Raw genomic sequence first — 20,698 nt, 5'->3', positions numbered from 1 at the left:
CCTAGTCTCTTTCCTCTGCTGCCTTTGTCAACCTCCCCATGTTTATCCTCTATCTTACCCAGAGGTCACAGCCCTGCCAGCCTGCCAGCTGGTCATCCTGTAGGGAGGGAGCAATAATCTGGGCACGGAGGCTTAGAACGGCAGCCTGGCCAGGAGAAATATCCCTTTTTGCCCTCATTCTGGCATGACAGTCATCACAGCAACAATGGGGAATAAGGCACTCTACTACCAATTGTGATATTGATCAACACAGACATGAGATTCAAGATTCAAGATTTAAAGATGGATCGATTAAACACTTTCTCCCAGTTTTGACTGTGAAGTGACAGAGATTACTGGTACATCCCAAATGCTAGCAAAGTTAAAACCAAGCAAAATTAAATGTGACGAGGAAGTTATAGAGAAAAGTAACAGAGCAGAAAACTGTTTCAGATTGTTTTTGTGCAGCCTCTATATTAAGATCAGTCCCAAAGGGACCAATAAAACAAATTATACTCAACCTTCGTTCAAATTATTGCAGCTTTGTTTGCGATGTTGGCTCATAAACCATAGAAAGCAGTGTCTACCTAATTATTGAGAGGAAAATAGAGTTTGTCTTTCATAGAAAAACAAAAACAAAATCCTTGAACATCCCAAGCCCACCCGGCAATGTACCAAAATCACGCTGTAATTACATCCAAGTTTGAGCAGTAAAGGGATTTAAGTGATTTTTTTTTTATTCTGCTGCAATTCAATAAAAACTAGCGAAAACTAACAGGGTGAAAGATGGGGCTAAATGGCTGCACAACAGCAGGTCACAACTCTGCACAGAGACACACACTTATTTAAATTGCACTTCTCATTTGAGACACAGGACCTATTTCACAGCTGGAGTCACTGCATCCCATATCATGTGTCTGACACATATCTTGAAGTGGGAGAAGTATAAAGAAATTAGAACTGGCCTGAGATGGTTAAACCTCTTAAAACGTTGCTAAATTATATACCCTGTCATCTTTTGACCAAATCTGAATCTCATTTTAAATACCCTGAAATTTATGGAAACAACATTAAAAGTAAAACTGGGCTCTTTTACACTCCTGAGAAGAACCTTTAAAAAATTGTAATTGGAAATGCTATTTTTTTCTGAGAATTAGATAAAGGAACCAAAATTACCTTGCTAAATTTTTACTAGTAATAAAAAGAGAAGTAGACATATTTTGTAACAAAATATGATAACACACGTGGCTAAGTCTAGGATTTATAAATGGTTTTATAAATGGCTTAATACAGCCAGAGCGTGTGTGATTTTTTGGTACATACAGTGAAATTACAATTAAAGTAGGTACAGTGTGTGTGTGTTTTTCTGGATAAGTAGAGAGGGCGTCACAGATCAGTCTCAGATCAGCTCTGATCCCATGGGGAGACTCCCTGAGGAGCAAGATGTGTCAGAGTTCTGTACGTGCACGTGCACACACACACACACAAAATCCTTCTCCTCTTTTACCCTGCTTCCCATGGCAGGCCTGTGTGCCTCAGATAAGACTCTACAATTAATGGCGCTGCAGGACCAGCACCCACAGGGGAGCCTTTAGCGCATGTGTGTTTGTGTGTTGGTGTGTCTGTGAGTTGGTGTGTGTTTTTTTCAAGGTCTGGAATACATTAAACTCTGCCTAACCTTCCGTAAGTGCGCAGATACATGATGGGAGTGCGATGTAGCTACGGCCCATTACTGTTACCGGTTGCCCATTAGTTTAAAGAGACACTTAAAATTTTATTGATCACTGTAACAGCAAGTACGTAACATTTAGCAGGGCTTATTAGTGAATATGTGTGTACTACTCATTAGAATATTTGTGTGTGTGTGTCCATATTCTCTGCAAAGTAGAACATATTTGGCCAGAGTTTGTGTTCTACCTGTTCTTAGGATACTGTCTTGTTTAACAGAGGCAGCCATTTGAATTGCCAACATTCTGCAAGAGCCTGACTGGACAGACCAGACAGATTGCAAACAATAAATAGATCAATGTATATCAACCTAGTACAACCTGTGAAATTAGGGAAACACAGGAAATTTTTCTCCATCCACTTTAAGATTGAGGGCAGAAGGAAATAAAAATTAGTTAGTAGTATTAATATAATTCTATAATAACATAATATAATATAACATCTCAATTATCACATTTTATATGGGAACCAAAAAATTGCATTACTTCAATTAAATGTGTATAAAAACCTACCACAAACCAATGTTGTAACTCCTATTTCAACTTAATGTTCACAGTGAGAAATGTGTGTGTGAGAGAGAAGGTATCTGACTTAAGTGCAATAGAGTAGAACAGACAGGATTAGGGCATTAATCTTAGATGCCTCTAGACTTTTATGAGTGTGACAGCGTGTTAAATCTGATAATGTAAAAGCATCCCTTTTATTCAGAGCCATTAATCAATATATGATAGTGGAAATTAAAGTTTAAGTATGATCATCTGTAGGTTGTCTACAGCACACAGGGCTCTGCAGGAAGTGAGTTGGGAGGTCACAGAGGTGGTGAGATGACATGGGTCAAACACATGAAGCAGATTCATCTTGGGCAGATTCTGATATGTATATTTCAGAGAATGCTGACTGGGAGTCAAGGGACTTTACATCCAAATGGTAATACTTGCATCTGATGTTTGGTAATGAGATCAAGGAAATTACAGAGCACTTCCCGTTTCTTTTCACTCCCATTGGCTTCAAGTTCAATCACATACAAGATGTAAAAAACCCAACATGACTAGAGTCATCAAAAATAGAAGCCTTGGCACTGAGAAAGAAGACATGCTGACCGATCTGACTCACCCTCTAATGAAGTGCTGCAGATGTAAAACAGGTAATGATGAAACCTGAGGTCCTTGATCCATTACTTATGGTCTATTCGGCCTTTTTTAACACAGCAGATTTTAGTCGAGCCAAGGTTGAATAATAATCCAAAAATATTGCATTTAAAAACATACATGTGGCAGAACTGTGGTTGTTAAGGCACATCAGTCTTAAAGAATTAAAAGGAATAGAGCCTTACGGTGTAAAAACTGCCAAATCACATGAGCTATAGTTGTACTTACTCTTGAATATATTTTTGAGTCTTAATGTACTCTGGTTCATTAGGGTTGCACCATTTTCTACTGAGTTGTCTTTCACACTAGAACCTTAGTGTCACGTAAAACCAATAGGTATCTAATTTTTATTTTATGCAGCTCCAGCACAGCATGAACAAAATGTTTAAATTAGTCCTCAACGTTGGCTGCACTGCTGTTAGGCTGATTATTTGGCTGTTTGCTTTCGCAATAGACGGCAGCAATTGCGGGTAAAAGTTACTTTTGCTATATGTACAAGTAATTTCGTATTGTTACTGAAATTTAGAAATATTCACAAGACAAACGCATAAGTTCCAGTGATTCAGGTTAACTGGGGATCTCACTGATAATAGGTGATTTTGGTAAACACACCTCAGACCTCTGGTGCCATCATGTTGTGATTGTGATTCTATCACAACCCCATTTTTGTGACTGTCGTATTCCAACAATAATTATAACAATAATACTGATAACTATATATCATGACAATGTAATGTATCACCTAAATAAAACATTTAAAGCTGTAAACCTGCTGGCAGTTTTCTTAAAATATATTAAACACGATATCTTGTTATTCAGGAAATTTTCTTTTACTGTCACTTCATAAACTCTGTGAGGTAAATTCAAATATGAAGACTTTTCTTCATTCATATTCAAGGAGATTAGATTTTGTCTCAGGAGTTTCTCAAGAATAAGCATTTTACATAATTATGATTCAGGGCTTTATCTGCTAATTAAATTTGTGTTAAAGTAAGTTTGTGCTTGCCCTAGCTCTTAACAGCACAAATACACACACAGTGGCTGTGATTCTCAAGGGACCAACCTGCCATAACATCCCTGTTCCACTACTGCAGCAACCTGAGGCAACACCATTATCCAAGTCATTTGGGAGGAGGAATTTCATCATCAGAATAATCTGCTCTAGTCAGGGTGTGTCTGCTAGTGTGGATTAATATTGTGCACTTGGTTTTGGATGTGTTGTTCGCTCATAAAGTGACAGCTCAGGTTTTTTTAAGAGCATGTTGTATTTAGTATTGAAGTCAATCTTGATTGTGCTGAGCGTGCTATCGTTGGGGACAGAGCAATTACCCAAACTAAAAACATAGCTGCAAGATGTGATACAGACACAAAGATGGAATATGTGCCAGGCAGTTACAGGCTCATTTCATAAAATGTACTCCTGCTTAAAGCAGTAAACCAATTGGCTTCAAGTTATAGTTTGGTGCTAGGGGTGAGTACTGTCATCATGAATAAATAACAGGAAAAATGATAAGTGAATATAAAACCTACCAGGGAAAGTTGCAAATCTAGCCATTAGACTGCAAAGTGCTCGGAATATTAATACAGGTTCAATGAAACATGATCAACTTCAATAAAAGAGTGTTAAGGGTGTTACAGAATTTGTATTAGACCTGCACCATCACGGTTAAGACATCACGTTCTTGATGAACGCACATTCCATCTGAGTACTGTAAATAAATGAGCTACCTCAATCCAGTTCCAATGTTGTAGTATATAAACAAAGTAGTATAGTACTATTTTATTTATTTAATATTATTCTGAGTGAATAATTTAACATTTTCATAAATGTGTCTGTAAATATAACAAATACAAGCATTTATAATTCAAAAGATTGGCTGTGTTCTATTTTTGTACTTTTATGAGTTGACTTTTCACTTTGTAAGTAATATACCTCATTTATAATAAAAGTTATTACAATTACTTGTAGTGACTGGCCTTTTGTTTTTATCAGCACTAAACTGGGTTTAGAGGGGTATGTCATGGTCATTGTTTACAGGCTGAAACAATAATCTCAGGCACTACATTTGCTGGTAGAGTATAAATTGTACTGTGTTCTTTTTAATGTGACTGAAAATAAATGTAATATTGTTTAATCTGGTCTTTTGAGGCTTTCAAATGCATTTTACACTGACCGATCCATGACAAATCATGATCCAAGAGCCGTGGCATGTATCAAACTGTGACAAGAGTGAACCATGACAATCTTGGTAAGCATGTTTTTTTTAATTATTAATTTTGGTGTCTGGCAGCTTCTTAGTTAATGGAGCAGAAAGCCCAGATTTTGTTGTGAACAGTGGTGCAGGAGAGGGAGCCATTGACAAATGTCATACAGAAAGCTTGGGTTATTGAGAAAATAAAATACTGCAGTAAAGCATGAACATAACCCTAACACACACAACAATTATATGAAGATGTGTGCAGGTGATGAACACAGGGACTGTTGTGATATTAATTTATGCAAATCTTATATTCATTTCCTACCAAAACATTAATTTGCAAAAAGTATTAGAAGACATTAGCCACTGCATTTTGTGCATGAATGACTTGAGGCAAATTGCAATTCTTTGTATAATGAAGTTATTAAAATACTTTTTGTAATGATGACTGTCTTATAAATGAAAGACATTTGTCTATATTGTTATGATTAATGTCCCTTGGATGCATCTATTATCTTCCAAGATCATTTTTCTTACAGTGCCCAAACACATTAAGCCTCTAGGTTTTCTCTGCATTTATGTTATATAAACACAATTTCAGAACCAGCAGCTTCACTGTCTTCTTTTGTTTCCCTATCCACAGCTACACCCTTCTCTGCTCAAAACCTCAACAAAAAAACCTAACATAACAGAGAATCATTAACCATGTTTACAGCTACAAAAGAAACCATTATGGCTGATAGTGGTTTGAGGTCATCCTTCATCCGTGTTGTTATTATTACGAGTCATTTGTGCATCAGAGCCAAAGGGCTAATGAGTGTTTATATTTGGAATCATCATTAGCTGTAACAAGCACCAAAGCTGAACAAGGAAAACACAATTGCTATTCACAAAGACCATTTCAACTGATCACCTCTGAGAATTTCCACAGTGGATCATTTGACAGAATCTCACACTACACCTGGTCAGGACTTCCATGAGGCTCCTTTAGGGTCTTCTACAAGCTTAGCAACTCTTCTAGTACTACTATATTTATTGGTGTTAGGCAATGTTGGCATAAAAATGAATCTTGATAGTTAATGGGATTCCAACAGTAACTATTAATATGATGGTTAATAGACCACAACTACACTTTTTTGCATGTTTTTTTACTCTAAATCAGGAACCCTGTGTTCCAAAATGATACTTACAAATCATCAGTCAAACTAACTTCTTTATTCTAATAGGTTAAAATAGTAAGATGTGATTAGTGACTTATCAGCCATGTTTGAAATATGTAAACATTAAAAACACAGGATACAGTTGTCTTTGTTGCAGAACAAACAGGAAACATTCAGAAATAGCAGGTGGACAGCCAGAAACACACTACACTGCTCTCTGACCAAAATCTCTAAGCCCACAGGGGCTTTCCTGTTTGTGACAACCTATGCCCCCAGAAACAAATACCACACCCACACACACAGACCATGGCATTTCCAACAAATGCAATTTCACACTTGGACTCCGGTAGGACTTGTCACCCACAGGTAATGGTGTGTCTAGCCAGTGACGAGAGGGTTTGTGTTTTATGAACCTATGAACTGTGAATCTCAATTGGAATGCATGCAGCATGGACAACATGGCCTTTTAGGAAAAATAACAAAACAGCATGAAATTATTCTGCTGGGAAACAGACTAGAAAGGCTGAAGAGAAAGAGATGTGAATAACACACACAGACATAATTATAGTCCAAGCACCAGGCACCTGAAGACTTCACTGCTATGGCAACACTGAACACCAAGGACAATGGCAGCAAACATAGGAAGACCAGGGTAAGAGGATGAGGTCATTACTGTGAGTAGAATCGGAAAAAACAAAGAGCCTCATGGGTATTTTCGGGTTTATAGAGGAGGAGGTGGGGAAGCTTTATCATTAAGCAGAAACTTTCTCTGAGAAATCCACCATCTTCAGATTAATGAGTCAGCAAACTCCTCCAAAATCAAAGAGGCGGTGAGGCAAAGTGGCTTCTCAGTACACATCCATTCAGTGAAGAAAAAGTGTTGAAGGGAATAAAAATACAAAGAACAACTGGACTAATGGAGGATGGAGACGGAGCACAGAGAGTCTGAGGCTCCGCTGCAGCTAAGGGAATAATTGTACGATGAAAGGCTTACATTTAATTTTCAAATACGTTGTTATAGATGCTGACACAAAGTCTACACTGAACTAGATTTCCATGTCCACTGTGTACAGAGTTTTTTTAACACTCCTAACATGCAAGGCCAACAAAGGTTTTACCTTTTACCTATCCCTTTAAAAGTGGCCACTAAATAGGTTTTTACAGAGAAATTAGTTACTGGTTAACACAAGGCAGGTTGACCACTACACACAAGGTTGGACCATAATGCATTATGCTTAGTGACTGCTGCAGCCTCCATTAGTGAAATGGAAGTGAGTCTCTGTAGGAAGGTGCTCATTCATCTTACTGATTGGTAATGTTGACAAAATCCATGAATTAAAGTTGATTGTTTATGTTCCAGGTCAGATTTGGGAAGGTCAGACACACACACTCAGAGAAACACACAAGCACACAAAAATACAAATAAACCATTAAAAGCACATACTTGAAGGTGTGATTCAATAAAATGAGACCATAAAAGCACTGCAGTGCTGATGCCTTGACAAGCAAAAGAATGCTTTCAGGCAGAACCTCTGTGTGTGTGTGTGTGTGTGTGTGTGTGTGTGTGTGTGTGTGTGTGTGTGTACTGCTGCTTCACCCTCAATGATACGATAGCTGGATGTACTCGATACACTCCCAGCTTCTGAATAATTTGCACAGGTCAGGAAGACTGGTTTCAGGGCCTATTATTCAGATTCTGTATAGACATCTGCCTACTCAGCAGCAGTGATGTGTGAAGAGCGCCTTCCTTAGTGCAATGCTTATATTTACAGACAGAAATAATAGACCACTGGTTGTGATTAATGTTGCTGCCCAGAAGGCAGCCTTTGTTTCCCTTTAATGTGAGAAGAAATGGGTGGAAGGACGTTGTGTTCAGGACTGGTGGGTAGGTAACAGCTAAGGTTTGCACACATGCTTGATTTAAAAGAGCAAATTATGACTCATTTAAGTCATACAAAAGGAAAATAAAAGAAGGCGTGGCAAAAAAAGAGAAGGTTGAAAGGGCTGGAATGTTCTTTCAGGTAGGTGAGATTATAAAACCTCTTTTGGATAAAAATGATCAGTTTTTGTGAGAATTCTGTATTTTCATTACGCGTCCTAGTCGATTAGCAGACGCCTAATTAATCTCATTTTCTAATTGTCATTTCAAATGGCAAAACCATCTCGAATTGGCTCTTTAGAACTACTTTGTGACTAAATTATTCCTGGTGTGAAATAAAACATAAAATGCATACAACTAAATAAAATGAGAGGGCCAGGAAATATAAAAGAACTGGTCCAGAAACGATAAAATCCCAAATGTAGCACTGACCATTACCAGCAGCTTTAGTCATTAGCAACATGCAACAACATAGCAAGAATAAAGTAAAACATAAATATATGGCATTAAGAGAAAAATATGCAAAAACTAGTTTAAAAAAAAGCACAGCTGCCACAGTGCTCAGGTACCATGAACCTGAACAATGAACATTAGACAACCTGGAACTGAAACGAATTCATAAAAAGGGGATTTTTGGACAAATAAAACACCATTCAGAAACAAAAAGCTGTGTCAAGCAGACATTATTTTCCTCAAGAAAACATCTTATGCATGATAAATGATGATGATACTCTTAGTTAGTCTTTATTCTGACTGCACGGTAGCCATACTATCATAACCTCAAAACAATGCTTTAAAAATTCCAGCCCTTCCAACCAACATGAATAGTGGGTCTCATTCAGCGGTCAGGTTGTATTGAACAAGGCAGGTGTTTGTCCTCTGCAATGAAAACCCTGTCAGATTCCTAAAATGCTTGACAACTCAGAGATGCTGCATTACCAAGGTAAAAAAACAAACAAACAAACATGCAAATTACACTTGAGAGTCAAAAATACAAAACTGTTCTTCAAGCTTAATACAATTTTGAAAAAACTAAACTAAACAAAAGAAAGTAGTGACAGACTAACATCGCCAAACGACAGCAAACAAATCTGCCGCCTCCATTTCCAGGAACTGGTTCAGTCTAAACAACACACCCAAAAGGTCAGAAATTCTTTCCTCTCCGACAGAAGGGAAGGGGGCACAAAAACGAAATTGGGAGCGCTGTAGCGTCAGTGTTTGTGTCAACTCTGAAGGACAATATGCTGTTTAGAAAAGAACATTTTAGAGCCAAGTCTTTGCACCACCGATTAGATATGAACAATGAAACAAAAACAGAGCTAGTTCTGGGAAATAATGGCTTTCATATCTCATTAGGAAGCAGACATTCAGTTCAAAAGCATGACAGTTTTCATGGGGAAGGGATGACACAGATAACAGGCCAACAAGACCAGGGTTTTTTCTTGATTTGATTATAAAGAAAATGATGACTCTTCAAATACCAGTGTCACAAATTGACCATAAGAATATTTCACAATTAATGAAACTGATTAATATTTCACTTTACGTTATGAGTCTATCTAACACTTCTTTAGATAGACCTTTAGTTTTCTCAACTAAAGATATAATTTGCAGTGGTCTTGTAAATTTGTTTTGATTTAAAGTATTGCATTGTGATGCTACAGACTTTCTTTGGTTAAGTATTTGACATTAACTCAGAATTCTGTAATTTTCTGGGCAAGTACACCTCAAAAAGCACAAATCAAAAGTTTGAACCATATGCACTACACAACTGTATGTAATGCTGCATTCTTGGACTTGTCTACAACAATATACGTATATAATAGATATGTAGCTAAATAATGCATCTATGTGTTTAAATAACACTCTAAAATACATGTCTTTCTAATTAATTAAATAATTACCCTTATCTAATCTCCTTGGGGATTCATCATTTTAGCAAGGGTTAGCACAAACTCCCTTCTTACTTTTTGATCTTGTCAAAGTGCTTTTTCTGCAGAATGACATGCAGCGGCTGAAAAACAAGTGATGCAAGGGAAAGCGGATACGATGAAAAAGCTGCATACGAAAATGGTGAGTAAAAGACATGCTGGTGTCAGGTACCTCCTTCAGTAGGTGTGAACCGCAGTGAGAGAGAATGCCAGAAAGAAACACTGGCAGTGCCAACTGACTTAATGGCATTAAGGATCATTAATAAGGGGAGAGGGCTTGTCGGCCCCAGGCTAAAAAACTGCAGTATGCACACAAATGAGGAGTCTGCACATATCCAAGAGGCATTTTCCAAGGTTTTACAAACACACAAAGGCTGGCATCCAACTCCCACGCTCCACACTGCAGCCTTCGTGTAAAGGGCGGACCCTCCAGGAAAAGTGGTTTCCTAAAGCAAAGTTTGTGAGTGTGGCGCTAATGGAGGCCACAAATGCGCTTTGTCAGATTCAAAAGGGCTTGCAACATCCCATCTTTAGGTCAGATTTAACTGTGTTGGATATTACCACTCACATTTTAAACTATTCAGTTTCATTGCCTGTTCCTTTATTGATGTCACTGTGGGCATTAAAGGCTGAAGTTTGTCTTCCGCAATGTAAGCAATGGATTAGAAACAAAGCAGATGGTTTGCTTGAAGAGCAGCCCACACTACTCATTTCCACAGCACTGATTACAGGCTGCAGGAAAGAGGAAAAAAGATGGTCAACTGCCATATGTTTCCTAGCTCTGGAATAAAAACAACACTCGAAAAATGGCCTCCATGAAACAAACTTTTTTTTTTTTTTGGAACAACCACAGTACATCTTTTTAAAAGGTAACTATGCCTTTTCCAATTACAACCTTTAGTCTGCATTAAGGATCTAAACAAAGCTGTTACATCTACAATGGCACAGGAGACATTATCAACTTGATCAAAATCCAGCAAATTTTACACTTGATTGGACTGAACAACTATAATTCAATAAATAATTAATATAGTGAATGAGAGGATATAATCATGGACAAATGAGGAACCTTACTTCACAAAAGTCCATGACTTCCTGCCCATGTTCTACAGTGCTCTTAACAAACCAACATGCAATTGATGGGGTATGTTCTTTGTTTTTACTGTTCTAAGAAAGAATATATCCTCCTACAGCAGCATATGAGCCATCCTTACACCTGCATTTCTAAATCTAACGTGCTTTAGAATGGATGAATGAGTAATGGAATTCTATGCTATCTGCAGTTTAATCATTAGCTCAAACTAATTCCTGTTCAGTGGCTCCTTGGACGTTTAAGGTATACTTAAAAAATAGAAAATATGTATTCAAATTGTTCTTTAGAAAAGATCCTTTGTAGGAAATGAACATAGTCACCTGGTTTATTATTTTCTAAATCATTTACTTATTCCTCTTCAGGCTAGGCAGTTAGCATCATTTGTTACCTAAACTGCCACTTATTTAGGTCTATTTTCCACCACAAAACGTTTCAAGCCAACAATTTTCATAGAAGTGAGAAAGGGAAGGGTGATACGTGTCATACAGAAACTCCTGATATCCCCAGCCAAATTTAATTTAATAATGAAAATGAATATGCTGCATGTAAAGAAAAATACAAGAAAAATACAATGTGTTTTATTGAGTGGCAAATTACAGGAAAAATGTATTTAAAGTGTGCATTCCTGGAAATGGTGTTATAAAATGAATAAAAAGTGATTTGTAGATCTATTTTTGCCATTTAAACCTTGTGAAAATAAAAACTGAAACTTATATTACCCCTGCTCTCCTACAAAACAGCCTAGATTTGTGAATAAAGAGCCTGAGGGGGAACAATGAGAGTCAAAGCTCCTGTTTGGTTTTCCCAGTTTCCTGAGTCTCCATAAATGCTGCAGTGCACCGCCGCCATCTTACTTCTCTATTCTCTGCCGTCTCATCATTTAGATATGATCACGGCGTCAATAACGTACAACTGATGTCATTTTAACACTAGTAATATTTCAAATATATCCCAAATAAAACGCAACTTAAAGTGGCAATTGTGACAAACGCACATTGTTGACTTATTACCCAACAAAACACGCCCACTGTCTAAAATTTAGCCCTCGGGATATGAAAAAAATGACAACATTATCACGAATATAACATAAAGAAACTGCACTATAACTAAAAAAATCTGACTTTTTTTATTTAGGTAACGACTTGAAGAGTGAATTGAACCCGATAATTCATCCACGATTTGTAGTGACACAGGGTTGTAAGTCAAACGTGTCATTTATTTACAGTCCCTCATTGTATGAAGGTGATTATCATGAATGTGAAGGGAGAACAACCGCTAATCAGAAATGTGGGTTTCCTTTCTTCCTCTTTCTTTAATACTGATAAACAACAACGTTAAGAAAATACTACGATCATAATCACTGTCAAATTCCCGACAGCGCTCAATGAAACTTCCGCTCTGACGCTTCAGAATAAAATGACCAACCGAGATGTTAGGCAGTCACTTTAAAATTTATCTCATGTCATTTAATTGTAATATGCTTTATTAAATGTACAGTATATGTCTAATGGATGTTTCATATGATATATGTATTTTTCTATACAAATTACTTTTATATAAAAAAAATAAAAGGCTTATGATGTTAAGAACAGACACCTAAGGTTTACATTAATAAAAATATTTTTGTAAATATTACACCTTAAATTTCTAACATAACATATTAAGATGAAAGTAAAGTTTTGGTGTTATAAAAATCTCTATGAAAAACGTCTTGCTTAGTTGCAATTTAGGAAACAACACATTTAAAATCAAGATTGTTAGAGAGAGGAAAGCCGGACTAAAAAGATGATGCTTGTGTTAGATTTTAAATGGAGTTATTTTGTAATTTAAAGCTATTTTTACGCTTAGTTAGCCCAGCGCTATTTATGGATTTTACTACGCAGAAAGCAAACTTCCTGCTTAGCCGTAGCTAACAGTAGCCAGCTGAACTACGCAACAATGGCTCAGTAAAACGCCACATATTCTTAGTTAAAAATGGGATTTTCTTACATACCTCAGCAGCCAGAGTCGAAGCCGCCGAAGCGAACAGCAGTAGAAGCACTCTGTCCCACATGTTCCGCCAAAAACGACGCTCCTTGAGGCAGCGTTTTCTTTACCAAGGGCTTTAACGGGAGAGAAGACAGTGAACGTGTGTGAGCAGCGCCGGTGACTGCTGTTGTCTGATGGTGAACATGGAGCAGCTGCTGTTCCAGAGCTGCATCACCTGACCACAGTCACACGGAGGGATTTAAACACACACACAGCAACATATTCGGCGACTCTCAATCCTCTCTGAATGTGTTGGTTTTCTCACTTGAACGTTGGTTTTCAACCCCATTCACAGATTTTTAAGTTGGTTTGAATCACTGGTCTCCAAACATATTTCTGCAGTGATTTGTGAAGAGGTCTGTTATCAAGTCCCCCAGGTCAACACATTCAGAACCATTACTTCACTTCTCTATTGGAATTTATTTTAAACAGCAATTTGTCCAAAAATGCTGTTTTTTTTAACACAAATAAGTAAAATATAAAAACTGAAATTTCACTTACTGCACCCCCCACTTTAAAAATTGCTTTTAGTTCTATTCCTGGTTAATATTTTAGAATTTTCAATGTTACCTTCATAGCTCTACAAATTATTTGATGGTTACTAGTTCTATATGCACTAAGGCCTGAATGTCACATTGGGGACAGTGTAAGGATTTTCTTGTTTTTCTTCAGTTCTCTTTAGCAGACTTTAATCATAATCATATTTGGGAAAATACATCTAATTTTTTTTTTTTTTTTTTGCTTGCAAAGTGAAGCGTTTATTCACTCAAATTTATTGGGTTTTCATATGAAAAGAAACACTTTCACAATAAAAAAACAATTTTAATAAAAATTTAATACATAGTTAAAACAGTGAGGGAAAATATACTTAAAATAATTTTCCTGAATAATCATTCACAGTTATGCAGTCAAATTACTGGTGTCAGAGACAAAACTCATTCTGACTAAAAAAAACAAAAACAAACAAACAAACAAAAGGAAACTAGATTGAAGCCTTTTGTATAAATCAAATAATATTTATACATTAGTTTTGATACTGGGCAGCATTTCAGACACCAAATCCCAATCATGTGAATAAAAATGACATTTTATAGTACATAAATACACAAAAGCTTTTCCTCTGCTGCTATGTATCACTTGGATGCCATTAAATGAAAGATTTTAGACACAAAAGTTGCACAATAATTTTCTCTATGAACTGTGTGCTGTACAGTTAAACAATGGATTTTGGTTCAGGTGAAGTAAATGATTCACAAACTTCAGTTTCCATTTCAAAAGAACTGTCTAACAAGACAATGAAGCAGCAATAACATATTATAATGCAAGTCATGTAAGTATATTTATTTCTTTTTTAACTCCACTGGCAGCCATGTACTTTTTTTAGGCAGGTTCTCCCAGATGGAAGCCGTGACAAGTGAAGGATGTCTTAGAGTAAAACACCTAAATAAAATAGCAATTCCACTCATCACAGTTGTTTCACACTGTTCTCAAGTCCTGTGTAAACCAAAAAATAAAGGTGTCAATTTGAAGAATACATTTCAGTTCAACTGAAAAAAACTGACACCAGGTCAGTTTCAAGTAAACAAGTCCATTCAAGTCACCACCACTGTCCAAAACCTGTCCTTTTTACGTATTCAAGTCTTTGACATGACAGTGGGTAAAAGTCTATCCCTGTCACAGACATAGACCAGGTTTGTGGTCTTCACTCGAGAAAAACATTTCTATTCCAGGACTGTGATTTCTCCTCCGTGCTGAGAAGCCTTTGCCCCCATCACTGAGTCACTCCACCTTGGATGTGCAGGGGGAGAGATGGATGAAGATATTAGCTATATGGAAGGGGGAGGGGAGAAGCAGCAGCTGCAGGAGTCGTGATTACTGCACTTATCACCAACCTGCACATGTGTGGGGTCATCTCATACCAACCTGAATCCCTGATTAATTAGTATTCACTAATCCAGACTCCTGCAGGTAATACACAGTGTCTATACCTTTATTATTCACTGTGGACGATGTGGGTGTGCTGAGACAACAGATTTAGCCACCTATTATTAGCCATTTAAGTCTAATAACATGTTTTTTAAACAAAAATAAATATATGTTTAACCGTTGCTAATAGTTATATACCATTTTGTGGCTTGGATTTCAAGTTTGTAAACCACTCCCTCTCCAGTGCCAGTCCACAAGGAACATCAAGGTGTTCAAGGCCACTAGATCACGGAAGCAATTAGTCTACTGCTTCCACGTTTGAGCAGTTGTCGTTAGGTAGAAAACACTATATTCAGTTTAACGAACGAGCTTTAAATAATGAAGTACAGCTGATGATTACGCTGACCTTACATAACCTACTGTGATGAATGGGCCTTTGTGCAGGACTATGATTAAAAAGCGACAATAACTTGAGTTGTCACTTTTAAAACCACAGGCATCACTAATTGGCTACGATGAACATATGTTGATGGCACTGTACACATTAGTGTGTACAAAATGTTTTTAGAAAGATGTTTCTAAAATGTCTTTGTTTGGAAGTCTTTTTTTCCTGAATCTTTGCTGCCACCTGCAGTCATTTTTGTACACTATAAGCCTCCAAGTCTCGGCCTGCTTCTGAATCTTCACTAAAGCTGTATATACGTTACAATACGTTACAAATAACTCATAGTATTAGGATTAAAAATGAATCCCTACATTTTCACACGGTCACACAAAGTAATCGGTCCTGGGAACATCAGCACGCCACAGTTTTCCACGTATTTTCTTGTTTTCCGTATTTGCCAATAACACCTTCAGTGCTGTGTTTCTTTTATGGTGTGCATTATTTTATATATATATATATATATATATATATATATATGACAGTCAGGTGACAGTCTACATGTTCACTTTTTTGAGGAAAACGTTTCACCCAGTTTTACATAATCAGATTTTGATATTGAAAAAGCACATGCTTTTCTATATATAACTTGATTTGGTTTTAAAAATGTCACCCACGCCACCCACAGGTCACAGGAGAGAAGATGCACGTTTAAATCTGACCAAACACCACACCATCATAAATTCACAGAACTGCCTACCCCCCTCCCCCCCACCTCCCTTCTAGAAGTCAAAGTAGACTTTGTGTCAATGCCGCAGGCAAAAACACTTCCAAAACTGTGAACTCCCACTTCAGTAGAGACTTTTTATGCCTATCTTTAATTATCTCCACCGTTTTTTCCACAGGCCAGTGGTGTATCAACAACCATCACATGTGATAATCGAGCCCTGCAGCATGTTGGGAATCACTTGCGGGTGCAGCCTGGGTAGGGAGGAGGAGGGGAACAGTTGGTCGGCTGAGGCTGCGTTGGTGTGTAGGGCGGCGGGTGCAGTGAGGAGGGGTACATCTCGTAGTCGTAGGTGTATGGAGGTGGAGGACCTGAGGCAAGAACATAAACAAGCTTTGGTTTCAAGGAAAATCCTTTGTCATGGATAATTAAGGCCACTATGTTGTTTCGCTTTCCCCATTTCACCAGGAGTTCAATGGGACAACTACACCCTCTAGCGGTTGAATTAAAGTCTCAAATACTGTTCTGCTTTGGTCGAAGATATGTGAAAAACTGAAGACCATTCCAGAGGATATGTCTACTGTTACTGCGAGTAAAGCAGGTAAAACGAATTATTTGGTGCAGGTAGCTAACTGGGAACATTCCGTTTAATTTAGATTTGTTCATTTAGATTCTACATACGATACTATCCACATGACTGCAGCCTTGTCTGTATACTGTTATCCTGCTTCACGTGTGTATCCATCCAACACAATGTGAACTGCAGAACAGGGTGCAGAGCTGAGAGTGATACACTGAGCACAAGTTTAAATAAAAGATGAGAGAAGTCTTGGAGCCTGAGACTGTGTCAAAACACAGAGTCACATGTGCACACACCTGGACCTGACAGGACAAACGTGCACACACTACTTTTTGCACAGTGTTGAGAGTGGAGGACAAGGCTCCAGTCCAATAAATGTCTGGAGACAACCTGAACTCAGCTCAGGTTCCATAGAAAGTAATCTGAAGCTTTAGCTTTTTTTAAAAAACAATCAGCTCCCTCACACTCAGAATGATCTTCGCAGCCAAGGCAGAAACCCAACACCTTTTCTTCTTCCATGTTTTTTCTTTAGCACCGGCTCTTTTCAGCTCTGACAGTCTGAGGTCAGGATATTCAGTTTCACTGGAGGATAATGAGCCAACCTGAGCGTAAAATGTCATCAGTCTCAATGAAATCCATCTACAACTGCACTCGGACCACATTTCATATCCTAGTCCATTCATTAACAGACTGCAGACAAGGGTTCATTTTCAGTAATTCAGACGTTTTTCTCTTGGACTGAATCTTCTGAAGTACTATTTGTGACACTTAAAGTGGTATGAGTAACCTGACCTCCAACTAAATCTCTATATAGGGAGCCAGAGGTAACAGCAGATATGTACAATTAAGTTGTGGTCAACAATTACTGTTATAATTAAAGCTCCATTGACTGGAATGTAGTTAGAATTATTACATACTTCAGGAGTGGTCATAATTATAAATCAATTATTATTCTATTATATAATGTTCAACTAAACTGGATGAGTGTCATAAAGATTCATGTACCACAGTACAATAGTAATATTGTATGTTTTAGTAAAGTAAAATAAAGAACAGTCTGGTGGTAGGATTAGAGTACAGGTCATTTATTTTATTTAATAGAAGGGGCTAGAGTGGAGGTATTGTGTCTTATGTCTATAGTGTCCAAAACAACTCCCCAACCGTGTCGTGTGAGTTGGTGTATTTGTGTGTAGTGATGCTGCAGACCAACCTGGATACCCCTGTGTCACAGTGCTGATGAAGGATGTGTTAAACACGCCGACCCTCGCACCCTGTCCGTTCTTCAAACACATGCACACGCACAGGAACAAGGCCGCTACCGCCCCCATCAGAAACACCACACCAAAGACAATACCGGAGATGGCAGTGCCCCTGAAACACACATGCACACAACATTCAACGTGAGCAAAGACAGCTGTCTCAAACAGACATGTTAGCAACACTTTAAAGATGCTGTCATGGCAATGACATTGATTTCACAGTTTTGTGATACATGCGTCAGTGTGTGCGTGTGTGTCACTGCGGAGGAGTCTGTGAATTAGCACCACATCACAGATCACAGGCCGGCTGCGTCTTCTTCTCCAGCATTAGTCAGCACGTCATGTCAAATTCTGTCCCACCGCAAGAACCTGTCTTTAAAGCTGTCTTTCTTCTACACCAGTCTGGACACACAGACAGTATTTACAACAGCCATCTGTAGAGATCTGGAGCTGACCCTGAACAGTTTCTGTGACTGCCAGCTTCACCTGAGGGATCACCAACAGTGTCAGCAGCTGCCACTGGACCAGAAGAGCTGACTTGTTGACCCTTTCTTGGCTTGATTTAGCACAGCTGCTGTAACACTTTCACCCAACTATCCTGTCAAACCAATTGTTAGGTGTGTGTGAAAAACAGGGACAGAACAAATGGTCTTGTTAAGGGTAACGACATGTTCAGCATGCACAGATCTTCACCGACTGTGGCTCTGATGAAGATCAGTTTAAAGATGCTAATTAATAAACACTGATGCATTAAATATGGAAATACTCCCTAATACCTTTCTCTCTTAAATTATTTAAATCACCAAACTAAAGAGCCACTCTTTTTAAAAACTAAAACCATATTTAGAACAATGGAACTGTGTAAACTTACGAAAGGACGTCGCCCACGTAGGCATAGTAGGAACAACAGAAAGGTGGTGACCCGTCGCAGCAGTACTCCATACAACCCTTACACTGGGCCTCGATGCCACCTGCAACACACACAAAGAAACTGCTGTGTAAGGAGGTGTGCTGTAAAGACATGTGAAGACAAGATGGTACCTGGACAAACAACTGAAATAAACCGCCATCAGTGATTTAAAAATATCCCCCAGTGTTCCATAGGAGTCTAATAAAAAAAACACACTCAGAACAGACCTGAACATTTTAGGGAAATTTTTCCCTCCTCAGAAGGGAAGAAGTCTGAATGAACGCTTTAATGAAACCTTTCATGAGCTTAACTCAACCACCAGCTTCTATTTTTACCCTTCAAAGAGCAGTGAGAGCTGATTTACGTGGAGCTCAGAGAAACTGAAGTGAAGAAGTACGTGTGTGATGATCTCACATAACAGAACCATGTTTGTCCCAAAAAAAACCCCACACATCTCTGCTGATGAAGCTGTTCTTTTTTTTCTCCAAAGTTTATTCTTTTGTTTTATTCAGCTTTTCTAACAGAACAACGAAACACCCAGGTGTGTGTCGTCACCTAAAACATTACTTATTGTCGTGAACTTCCAAATAAAACAAACATTTGAAAACTATAAAATCAGAATGTTCTGCCAGACATTAATAATTATATTAAGAACAACAATAATAGGCAGAAACAGGTCTCTGGCTCAGACACACAGGGGGAAAACTGATCTCAGCCATATGGCTCATTTTATGGCTTGAAGTGTAACTCTCCAATTCCAAAGCCCATAGAGAAAATCAGCCATTTTAGCCAATGTGGTTACTTCAGCTTTAATGAGAGCTTTGACACTTTCTGACTGGTTCAGAAACCCCTGAGTTTGTGTCTGTAAAGAACTGTCTACTTTAGGGAGAACACAATATGATCAGTGACATACACAGGACCATGAGCCGCAGCTTCTTCTGACAGCAGGATGTGATTCATGTTGGGCCACAGTGTGACTGACATGTGTTCTGATGATGTAAGGTTTGGCACCTGTGCACTGGCTCAGTTCATCAACACCCAAAGGGTTTTTTTTCTACTGCAAACAGATGTGACCTGTTGGTTTGTGTGAATGTGTACATAAATACGCCTTCTGGTCACTTTATTACCTACTTCCTGTTTGCAGTTTCACAGTTCACAGTTTCCCTGCTTGAAATCATAGATTTAAAAAGATGATAAAAATATGAGAGTTATAGCATATTGAAAATTTTCCTATTATGTTCCAAGAAAACACATTAATTATTTAAACATTAGTACAACACAGTATTGCTACAAGGCGGTATAAACTGTTCTTTTATTGTCCAATGTTAATGCTCCATTTTTTCCTCATTCCTCTTCCTAACCCACAGGAGTTGGCTTTTTCTGCTGCTGAGGTCCAGACCGCAGAACAACAACCAAAAATCTCTAAAATACACCTTTTCTTTCCACCTTGAAAGTCATGATGCTGAATGGCTATGAGGTGATTGGCTAATGTCTGTGCAAACAGGAAGTTGAACAAATGTACCTAATCAGATGGCCTCCAAAGGCGTTTGCAAGTGTTCAGGTTAAAACATTTGGAGACTTTTCTCACAGGAACAAGAGCGTGTAATTATAAATGTAGTGCTTTGCCTCCTGCCGTCTCAGATGTGCACATAAGCCTCCAGGCACACATCGTAACAGCGTGAGTGATCGCTGAGAGAACACAGATCCTGTGTGTCAAGCTGTGATGCAGACAAATCTCACACCACTCACGAATGCAGCAGAAGTGTTGAG

General features: G+C 38.1%; 2 protein-coding genes across 10 annotated transcripts in view; both read right to left on the bottom strand.

Moving 5' to 3' along the window:
* The window catches only part of appa (amyloid beta (A4) precursor protein a), a 36,315-nt gene extending 23,024 nt beyond the window's left edge, over positions 1 to 13,291 (bottom strand). For 5 of the 9 annotated variants that reach the window (XM_017038687.2, XM_025062014.1, XM_025062016.1 and 2 more), the window contains exon 1: positions 13,110 to 13,291. In XM_017038687.2, the coding sequence (XP_016894176.1) occupies positions 13,110 to 13,169 (60 nt within the window). In that variant the 5' untranslated portion in view covers positions 13,170 to 13,291. The remainder of the gene's footprint in view (positions 1 to 13,109) is intronic. The other 4 variants (XM_017038684.2, XM_017038686.2, XM_025062013.1 and 1 more) reach the window with 1 other exon arrangement.
* A 2,824-nt stretch (positions 13,292 to 16,115) lies between these two features.
* cyyr1 (cysteine/tyrosine-rich 1) overlaps positions 16,116 to 20,698 on the bottom strand; it is a 6,718-nt gene continuing 2,135 nt past the window's right edge. The window contains exons 2-4 of the mRNA XM_008325229.3: positions 18,890 to 18,989; positions 17,970 to 18,130; positions 16,116 to 16,550 (exon numbers count right to left, since the gene is read on the bottom strand). Of these exons, the coding sequence (XP_008323451.1) occupies positions 16,417 to 16,550; positions 17,970 to 18,130; positions 18,890 to 18,989 (395 nt within the window). The 3' untranslated portion in view covers positions 16,116 to 16,416. The remainder of the gene's footprint in view (positions 16,551 to 17,969; positions 18,131 to 18,889; positions 18,990 to 20,698) is intronic.

Source organism: Cynoglossus semilaevis, chromosome 14 (genome assembly GCF_000523025.1).
Source record: "Cynoglossus semilaevis isolate Cse_v1.0 chromosome 14, Cse_v1.0, whole genome shotgun sequence".
Taxonomy (NCBI): Eukaryota; Metazoa; Chordata; class Actinopteri; order Pleuronectiformes; family Cynoglossidae; genus Cynoglossus; species Cynoglossus semilaevis.
Note: the sequence above shows the minus strand (reverse complement) of the source record. Positions and strands in the feature narration are given on the sequence as shown.